At 45.3% G+C, this 10,371-nt stretch overlaps 1 protein-coding gene and 1 long non-coding RNA gene across 10 annotated transcripts in view; both read left to right on the top strand.

The window, feature by feature from the left end:
* Nucleotides 1-1,085, top strand: part of LOC109293503 — a 1,432-nt gene extending 347 nt beyond the window's left edge. The window contains exon 2 of the long non-coding RNA XR_002096328.1: nucleotides 635-1,085. This is a non-coding gene — a long non-coding RNA (uncharacterized LOC109293503). The remainder of the gene's footprint in view (nucleotides 1-634) is intronic.
* DTX2 (deltex E3 ubiquitin ligase 2) overlaps nucleotides 1-10,371 on the top strand; it is an 85,422-nt gene that overhangs the window by 49,156 nt on the left and 25,895 nt on the right. For 4 of the 9 annotated variants that reach the window (XM_019511481.1, XM_019511480.1, XM_019511479.1 and 1 more), the window contains exon 5: nucleotides 2,186-2,317. The exons of the other annotated variants lie outside the window; for them this stretch is intronic. In XM_019511481.1, the coding sequence (XP_019367026.1) occupies nucleotides 2,186-2,317 (132 nt within the window). The remainder of the gene's footprint in view (nucleotides 1-2,185; nucleotides 2,318-10,371) is intronic. 9 annotated transcript variants of the gene reach the window in all.

Genomic DNA, 10,371 nt, shown 5'->3' with positions numbered 1-10,371 from the left:
CCCCCCCCCCCACCTGTGGGTCACACGAGGCCCTCCTGTGGGTCGCACTGACTCGAACCATACCTCATGGGTCATGTCTCCTCCCCATCCTCTGGCAGACCCCCAAGCCCCCTGCTAGTGTCTCACCCCACATACCAACTTACCTGGTATCAGGAAGCCATTTTGAATTGATTCAACCTCCCCCTAATGCCCCAAATGTCTGTACTTAGCCTAAAAGACAGGAAAAACTGGAACCAGTGTAAGTTATGCCCATTTAGATATCATATGTCCATCCAAGGGTAACAATTTGGTGAAGATAAACATGCTAATACCTACTCCCCTGCCACCTAATGAGGTACAGTAAGTGCTGTCTACTGTGGGGCAGCTACCCAGGGATGACTGTTTGTGTCCACTCCAGATCCCTGCATCATCTATATCAGTCAACAAAACCAATACAAATTACATGTGGGTGTGTATTCATCAGTCCATACCCTAAGTAGAAGGAAAGGGCTGAAAGAGCTACTGTATCATTTATATTAACACAGCTGTTGCGATGGATGTGCAAAAGGCTGCTCTTGGTAAAGGGACAATGCTGATTGGGTAGCACCTACACTACCTTGTGTAGACATAATCCTCTTATTCCATTCTCTTTTAGGTGGAGCTGGTAGCCCTGCCCATACTTACAATTACTTGACAATTCCCATCATAATATTCTGTTTTCAGTTGCATGTGTATGTGTTTCTGTTTAGTATTTTATTGTACTAGTTAAAGAATGAATCTGTTTTTATATCTTATATCTTCTTCCTTTCCTTCCTTATCTGAATAGAGATGTGGAAAGCAGCACATGATACCGAGAAATACCAACTAGGAGACTTAATGTTCTTCTAGTCCAGGGGTTCTCAACCCTTTTTGTACCAGGACCCATTTGCAAATAGCCAGTCCTGAGCCAGTGCCTGTCCTTCTGACCTGCTGCCCCCTCCCCTCAGTGTGTCAGGCAGGGGGGGTATGTGTGGGACATAGGGGGCCCCAAGCAACCTCTCGCAGGCTGGAATTCTGCCAACCTGCAAGGGAAAAGCCACCATTTCCCACATTTTCCTCCTTTAAAGGAGGAATCCATTTTTAAAGTTTGTTGATCCATTTTTCTATGAAAGGGTTGTGAACTGACGTTATTCTTATGACCCACTTTGGGTCACGACCTACAGGCTGAGAAACACTGTTCTTGTTCACTGGTGTCTGTCAGGCTACATTCTCTTTGTATTGGGGAAAGGAAGACAAGAGTATTCTGGAATCTGTTTTAGGGACACTTTGTTATGTTAGGATCTTTCTGACTTCTCTGTTGCGAGCAGTGTTGCCATGTTTGTTCAGTAGAGCCAAACAGGCCATTTTCTCTGTGCCTTTTAGAGAATGAATGACCTTTTAATAAATAATTGTAAAAGCTGTGTCCAATAAATACATCCACAGGCTGTGTTTTTAATATGGCTCTGATTAAGCATGTGCTTGAGTGCTTTGGTGAAAGTTATTCATGTGAGTAATCCCATTGAAACCAGTGGGAATGCTCATGTGCTTAAAGTTAAGCATGTGCTTAAGTGCTTGAATGAGCTGAAGTCCAAACACAGGTAACATGCCAGCGGCTGCAATGGATCTAGAGGATGACAGTGGGCCAAAGCCACTTCTTTCACCAGGATAGTCCAGTTGTCTCCATTGAAATCAACAAATTACTTCATTTGACACCAGCATAGCTGAAAGCAGGGCCTTGGGAGCTTGCCGTTTAAGCACCATATCTTAAAGACATTGAGCCTGGTCAACCTTCACTGATGTTTGGAGTTGAGAATCCCATGCGCCTTGCAAAGCTAACACTACGGTCTGAATGGTCTAGTGCTAAATGCCCCAAGGATTCCCAGTCTGGAGTACTATGAAATACCACCCCAAGCTGCTGTTTTATCAGATATATGCAAATAGCCCTTTGCTTTAATTTGCCACCTGAGCTCTGTCCCCTAAAGGCCCCTGCATTTGCCAGCTCCCTATCCTCATGCTGAATCAAACCCCAAATCACCTTTCATGTCAATTGGCTTTACAAAGATTTTGAGTTCTTGGAATCAAGGTTTTATTTTTTTTTTCTTTGAACATTTTTATTCCTTTTTTTCCCTAAATGAATGTATTTCCACATTTGTTTCTTTCCTGCAAGTCAGTCTTGTGTCCCTTGTAGGCATCGCGGCTATTCTGATGTCAGCCACTGGACTTCCTGTGCATCTAAGCTGTGTGCCGCAACCTGCCAGCACGCGTAGAGCCACTAAAAAATACAGCTCAGTTAAGGAAGGGAGGAAGGTGGCCAAGAAAGGTAGTTGTTGCTCAAGCTCTCCAATATTTGCTTCCGTCTCCTTCTCTTTATCTCTCTGAAGTCTCTATTCTTCCCCCCACCTTGGCTTCTCTACATTTATGCAATTAATAACCTTCTTCCCATCACAAGGAACAGACACTGGTTAATAAGATGATAAAAATAGACTTACTCTCTTGGACTAATAGTCACCAGCAGCTGTATGTGTATTGAAGTCACGTGTGGCAGTTGCCCTAGTTCCCCTCTGCCACTCACAATTAGGGCTTTCTAGCACATGCTGAAAGTCAATATACTGTTGCTCTTCCTGCATAGGGAAGTCAGGGTGAGTTGCAAAAGTGAGCAGCTACTGTGGAGAGCATCCTTTTATCTGTCCCCTTGTTCTTGTCTTGAATGAGTCTCTAGTTTGGCAGCCCTACTGATTATGCCTGAGAGAGGGGAGAGAGGAGTCCTTTCAGGCAGCAAGTCCTTGCTCATTTAGGGCTGAATGGGGCCAGGCCCAGGTTGGGTTCTAATATCAATATTCAGGCATCGTGGGAACAGCAGCTACCAACAACCTGGTTGCAAAGGTGAGGTGAATCTGGAGCAGGTTCTCCACCTCCCTGCAGGATGGACCCCTCATGGAGGATGGTGTTTCACAAGCAGAGGCCTGTAGACAGATCTGGGTCTGCCTACCTGTCAGTGCTGTCTTAGTACTCTGCTGCATTTGAAGGCCTATAGCAGAGTTAATATGGAAATCATGGTTAATCTGACTTAGCAAAAGTTTACTGGCTCTGAGGCAGACACACCCAGGTGTTCTTCCACTCCATGAGACTAGTCCTAAGTGAGTGGGATAGAGGCTGGGGCCAGGTTTCCATCTGAAGGCAACCCAGCGCTGCACTGCTGTCAGGTAAAGGATGGATGGAGAATGCAAAGCCCTGCCCTCGGCAGCCTGTCCAAAAGCTGGGGAGGGAGCTTCATGAGGATGGGTCACTCACTGCTTAACTGTGCATCCCTCCAGGCTGCAGCTCTTGCTCACTGCTCAGTACTCCAAGCAGCAGGGCTGAGAGACACCACAGCTTGAGCAGCCTCTGCTGCTGTATGCCACAAGTGACACCTCCCACATGGACCACCTCCGTAGCTAACGTCTAGTGGAGCTGAGGAGAGGCTCATGAAGGAGGGAAAGGCTGCTTGTGGGGGAGCAGGTTTAGAGAGAGGCAGCTGGCTGGCTCTGCCCTTGTAGGAGCCAGCATCAGTTCAGTCCCAGTCTGCTGCTTTAAGGGAGACTGTGGAAGAAGATTCAGAGGGAAAGCATTTTGCTTTGGAGCCCATAGAATGAGAGAGGGAAGAGGAAAAAGATACAAGTTTTCTTTTAATGATGCAGGTTTTAGCCATGCCAGTCTACAGCCAAAACATATGTAGAACTCTTGGCAGAGGTGATATTTTTTATTAGACCAGCTAGATAGTTGCAAAAAAAATTCTTTATTTGCAAGCTTTTGGGCCCACTTGCCCTTCCTCAGGCAAAGGAGAATGCATATATTATAACATTTCTCCCATTCTCCCAGGTAGAAATGAAACTTCATATTGCACAGGAAAATAAAAAGATGCAATAGGTTCCCCTGGGTAAAAAAGTTCATTTTATGCAAATTAGGCTCAAATAAAAGTTCAAGCAGTCTGTTTACCTCCAAGTTGTCTGATGGCAAACTGGGTGTTTACCGCTTTGTTTATTAGAACTCATCTTGCAAGACGAGTAGCATTTTTACGGGGCAAGAGTATGGGCTAGGGCCGGCATTGTGCCGAGCTTGTAAAGGGAAGAAGAGTTTAAATTTGATGTGGAATTAGTCAGGAAGCTGGTGGGATGGTCTCAGTAAGGAAGAGTGCGCATGCATGTGCATGAAACTGAGCACACAAATACAGAACAGACGGATGTGATTGGAGAGTGGACCAAGGGAAGAACTTTAGCTGTGGTGAACTGAGTGACTGGAGACAGGCGATACAGAGGTGTTTGTGTATCCATTGGCGATGTCAGACCCCCTCCCACCCAATCTGCGAGGCTGTTAGGTCTCATCTCTTTGGTCAGTCTCTCATTCTAAAATACTTTGCATATTGCCCTAGTGCTCTGAAAACAAACCCTCGAAGCAAAAACACTGTGTTATTCTGCGAGGCCATTCAGCTACTATTTTGGTAGCAGAACATCACGTACACTCGTGGCTATGTGAGAACATATATTGAGACGTGCCTCTCCCTGCCCAGCCGTGTGAGACTGCCTGGGTTTCTCCGACCAAGGTTGTGAATCAGATGAGGGAATGAGGTTAACATAAACACAACAGCCAGGTAGGCAGGGGCTTTCCAAAGGAGAGTGAGCTGGCACCAGACTCACAGTGCCAAGACCATCAGCTGAGTCCTCTGCTACTAGGCTGTACCACTGAGACTTGACATGTGGCAGCCAGCAGGATGTTCAGAGTTATTTCGCTGCCATCTGGGTAACTGGCCTGCTCCTTGGCCCGCCCTCCTCTGAATATCGGTCCTGTCTGCTGGAGCCAAGAACAGTCCACACTTCCTCCAGCCTTTGTCCATGTGAACAGAGAGAAAAGCAGCACCGACCAGTGAGTGAATAATAATTCACAACATGGAGCAAAGTCCTGAGGCAGTGCTGAGTATCTGGAGCTCCCATGTGGCACCCTTAGGATTTGGCCCACTGTTTTCATTCTGTGGTCTAGCACCTCATTATTGCTGCACAGAGATATTTTATTAAACATGTATTTTCCAGCACAGTGCTCTGTCATTACCTGCAGCAATTAGGTATCTCCTCCTCCAGCAGGAGAGAGATGGTTTATGCCATTAACATTTGCTTGCTCATGTTGGACATTGAGGTGCTGCTACTTGTGGGTCCAGCTCTTCAAGGTCCTGAGCTTTCCATTTCCTGAGTGGTGAGGCCGCTCAGTTTCTCTAAGGAACATCCCTTTTAGTGCAAAGGGGCTCTGGTCCTTGTCTCAGACCCCAGGTCTTACTGCAGCAGAACTAATGAGTCGTAAGGACGGTCTGGAATCTATTTCTCATTCTAGTTATTGTTTCGCTCAGTCCCTCTGTGTAGATCTTTAGTATCTAAAGATCAGAAAGCGGAAGCAAGATCCTTTTGATCCTGTTACATTTCAGAAGTTGTTACAAATGTGCAGACACACACGTACACACAGCTATAAATAGATGCATCCAGAGTGTTTGTTTGTGCACCAGTCCATGCAGCATTTACCACACCTTCCAAATTGATCCTCCCATTGCTGAACACAGGAGGCCAAATACTGGCAATTTCTGTAATGTCTCAAGTCCCACACCTACCACCACCCATGCCCTTACTGGTGTTGGTGTTTCCATAGCAGTACTACATGCTTTCATGATGCAGAGCATTTTAATAAGTAGCTCATGTTGGTAAAAGAAGAAATCCAAGCTATGTGCCAGTTGAGAGAGATCTAAAAGAGCCAGCAATGTGGATTATGCATCAGTTCTATGAATAGCTTCCTTGTTTAATATAGGCTGGCTAATCAGTTGATTTTTGTTGTTATCTCAGTTCTGAAGGTGATTTTTCTCTCTGGTGTAGACAAATTGGATGGTTTAGCTGTTGCAAGTCAAGCTGCCTCAGAGTTTTCAACCTCCTTAGAAAAGAACATAGTTTTTAGTCTGGCATAAGGCTATAAGGTGGAGTCTGCAAAAGGATCACAATCCGTGAGCAAAGGGAGAATAATCTAGTGGGTGCATCTGTTTTAGGTCCCTGTTTAAGTCTTTTAACATGGCTGTCTTGGAAACCAAGCAGGTGTGTGGACTTGACAGAGAGAACAACTAGTCCAGCCTGCCTAGAATAAATGAAAAGGAACATCAACCCTTTAGCCTTTCCCCTTTGTCTTAGGAAGAGAGAGCAAAAACACATGATGGAGGTCACTCTGAGTGACAGCACAACCACTAGACAGCTTCTGGGCCACAGGAGTATAGGGGTCATTAGCCAGTTTTCAGCCAGCTGCTTGTCATCCTCTTGGGAGGTATTTTTGCAAGGGGAGGGGGGTTCATAGGGTGCGGTCCCTGGATTCTCTGCCTCTCCTTCCCATTTGCTAATTGATTGTACCTGTGCTTCAGTCAGAGTTCAATTAGTCTGGTTCCACCAGCCATAGTCCAGCAATCCACCTCTCTCAGCTTTTCCCCAGGCAGATACTTTTGCCTGTTTTTCCTCCTCTGTGCACTGGGAAGGACAGAAGAAGATGCTGAATGCAGCAGCAATGAACATAAGGAAGAAAATAAGTACTCTCCCTTCAATACCACATTCATCTCAGAGGGAATCAGGAAGAGAGCTGAATCCCAAGCGGACAAAATTCAAGCACTCTCCATTAGAGCAGTGGCTCTGAGGGAGATTACTCCCCACACTTTAATTCCACGCAGGTCTGGGGCCTTCTTGGTCTCCTTGGTTATGTAGATTGTCACTAGGATGGTTTTTGCTCTATCGTAACAAACATTAGACTAGTAAGAGCTAATTGAAGGGGGTGAAATAAAGTTCTAATGAAAAGCTATCTGTGCCAAGGGGCACAAAAACTTAATGCCATAGAGCATATACAGTACTTCACAACCACTACTGAGAGCAGTTGAGCTATTTGGGAAATAAATACAGAGATTATTTCCAATTAAGGTGAAGGAGCAATTCTTTCCTCCTTTTCTGCTCTTGGATATGTTTGTTCCATCTTCTCTGGATAAGATTTGATGCCAGTGGGTTCAAGCTTACAATTCATAAACTACTGGTTTTGAAGCCAAAGAACCTGGAGTGAGACTATCAGGGAGCAGGGAAGTCTTTCCCTAACCTCTGTTAGGATTCATCTCTCCGTATCTGGCATATGCCATGTATGAAAAAGATATCTGCAGCAATCCATATGGTTCCATTTAGTATCCAGAAGGAACTGTGTTATTGCTGTCAGCCCCAGGCTGCTGAGCAAGCATTCAAAACACATCTGTTAAATGTTATCACAGAAAGGCATCATTTTTAGCAAGCAGTTCATTATCTACAGTGGGAAGGACTAGGAAATCATCCCCTCTCTCGCCTGTAAGGCAAGGAACATTGAATATTTCTTCACATTGCAATTAATCAATAAAACAGCAAATGACTATAATGAGGTTATGCAATAGTATTTTTAGTTCACTGTGGAGTTCAGAAAGCAATAGAGTGCCATTCAGTGTTTGGCCCAGAGTAGTAGTAGATCAGAGAAGATTTAGACAGAAGCTTGAACCAAATATCTTTGCGGTATGAAGTGAGGTGGTTCATTTGTTAATCCATTATAGTTGTTGCCCTCATTTGGTGCCTTAGTCTGTCAGTGTTGGTATCATAACCACTTACATCTCTCCTTCCAGCTCTCTCGGCTTGGTTTGGGTGATGATTGGTTCGCTTTAGTTGAGGCCAGGATATCAGTCTGTATTTGGAATTGATATTATTGTTCAACATTTGGAGCTAATTAGTTGCATTCAAGTCAAGTCAGTTCCTAGGGTCAAGAGATTCTCTTGGGGCCTGATTTGCAAGTACCCAGCACTCAAAACTGGGCCCTGATTTTCAGAAGAGCTCATTCAGCATGCTCTTTGGCATACACATTTTCCTGAAAAATACAGCAGATTCCTTTGCTACCTATATGAAGTATTTGAAGGTCTAGCCCTTAGTACCATGAAACCATGACTTTAGATTTGCATGCAGCCTCTTACAACTTGGCTGGGCTCATGTAGCTATTTGTGGGAATTATTGGCATGATACCCACACAAGGCACATTAATATATAGAGACAATGTACCACAATCGGGTGCCTCTTTGGCAGAAATTTAACCAGTAGCTAATAATGGTCCCCACCTTGCTTAATGCAGGAGTAAGAATCTGTTTAGAAAAAGCTGTTTGAGGCCCTTTCCTCTTAAATGCTCCTTTATTATTGCCCCTTTTCTGTATTCACTTAGCTAGGCAGGGTGGCTTGGCACTGCTGTTTGTCTGTGCTGAGAATGGAGGGGTATTGACTTAGGGAGAACCCAGGTCTCTTTTTCCTTCCTCCTATAGGATTCTTGCTTACATATCATCAAAATTGTGATGTCCTCTCCAAATTCATTTCCTATGGGGTCCTCTGCTGTTCACAGAGTTCTGTGCAATGGAGCAGGTAATAAAGACCCTTCTCTCTGTCTCTGTAGTGCTCAGTGAAGACACAGAGTGGAAAGAATCTGCCTGAAGCCACTCATTGTCCCCATGCTGCTTGTTTCAGTGGTTGACATCCAGTGTAACTAGAAGATGCAGCACAGCCATACGCTGTCATAGGAAAGGCACTTGCTTTATACACGTTATTTGCCCTAAAATGTAAATAGCTCAGTAAATACCCAAGATCAGAGCAACCAGAGTGCAAACTAATCCCCTTTTTTGAGACAGTATACCATCATCACAGTGTATGGGCAGAAATCGCAGCAGTAGTTACCATCAAAACATCTCCCAGCTTCAGGAATCTCTGCTTTGTCCTTTTGTCCTCACTCTTGTCCTAGTCCAGACTGGGTGTCAAGTGTTGCCTTTTCTTCCTCGTCTTATTTAAATATAATTTGTAAATCCTTCTGGAGTGGGATTCTCTTTCCTGTTCGTCGTGTAAGACCATGTTTCTGTTGTGTGTAAAGTGTCAGGGTGTATGCACTTTCTCAGAAGGACCTTTGGACAAGGCATGTTCCCCCACAATTTTGTATGTGGGAGGATTGCTAAAACTGCTTTAATTTATCACATGCCTTATAAGTGGGAACAGGTGGCTGGCAGTGTTATGACAGCCCCTAAGCAGAGATTCTGCAGCCGGTAGAACAGTCTCCACTCAAGTGCTTTCCTGTCTGTTCTTTTGCCATCTCCTGTCTCTGTCTCTTCTGGTTTCACCAGCTCCCAGCCAAAGGAAAGGGAGAAAAAAAGATCTTAAAAAACATCAGCCCAGAACGAAATGCTACAGGGAGAAGTATTGGCATGCAGTCCTCAGGATCCCAGCCACAGCCTCTGGCCTGTGATTGACATGACTATAGCAACTTTCTCATCCATGTTGGTGAGGCTGTTGGGGAAGTGGGTGGTGATGAGGTATGACAAGCAGCTAGCACTGCTGCTTAGGGCTCATACAGTATTCTTCATCCAGATTTTCCAAGACACTTTATGAATGCATGGGAAGTCTGCCTGCCTCCAGGCTTGTCCAGAACCAGCAAAGCAGTGTTATCTCCCTGCCAGGAAAGGTGGACCCTCTTCATAGTGACCTCAGTGGGTTGTCTAAGGTTATACAGTGAACACAGCCCTGCAAAGGCTGCTAGGATAGTTCCAACTGCCACCTATGCACAGCCTATGCACAGCCTGCCCTCCCAGCATGCACACACCAACTCTACTTCAGCTTTCTGCTGCTGTTCATCTACCATGGCAGTGGACATTTAGGAATACCCCCATGTCCTGGAGAACATTCTACCATGGGAGGTGCTGGGTAGGAGTTGTCAGGATCCCTCTCCCTCACTTTAAGACTGTGGCATCCTTCGCTCTTCTCCCTGTGTAATAGCAGAGAGGACTGTTAACTTCATGCCTCTCTGCTGATATTTATGTCTGCTCTGGGTCTTCTGTGCCCTTCTGGCAGCCTATACCTTATGCAGCTTCCTTTTTCTGAATATATAAGTGTTGAGTTGCTTGGAAGCACTCCTGAACTCAAGCTGGGTCATCCTTACCACTGCTTAGCAAAACCAAAGAATGATGAGGCCCCTGGCCTTGCCCCTAAGTAGCTGTGGGCAGAGGCTGAGATTTGTCTTCTGCCTGAGGTATGACAATATCTCCACCACTAGGTGCATTTTCCTGCTTGTACAGTTTCACATCCATAACCTCATAGTTTCATAGTAGATAGGGTCAGGAGGGACCTGAACATATCATCTAGCCTGACCTCTGCCACAGGCAGGAATGAATGCTGGGTTCACAAGACCCCAGACAGGTGATCATCTAACCTCTTTTTGAATTTGCCCAAGGTAGGGGCGAGGACTATTTCCCTAGGAAGTTGGTTCCAGATTCTGGCCACCCTAACTGTAAAATATTGCCTC

The sequence above is a fragment of the Gavialis gangeticus genome, unplaced genomic scaffold (genome assembly GCF_001723915.1).
Source record: "Gavialis gangeticus isolate Ggan-Ray unplaced genomic scaffold, GavGan_comp1, whole genome shotgun sequence".
NCBI lineage: Eukaryota > Metazoa > Chordata > Crocodylia > Gavialidae > Gavialis > Gavialis gangeticus.
The sequence above is the reverse complement of the archived record's forward strand: the minus strand, read 5'-3'. Positions and strand labels throughout refer to the sequence as shown.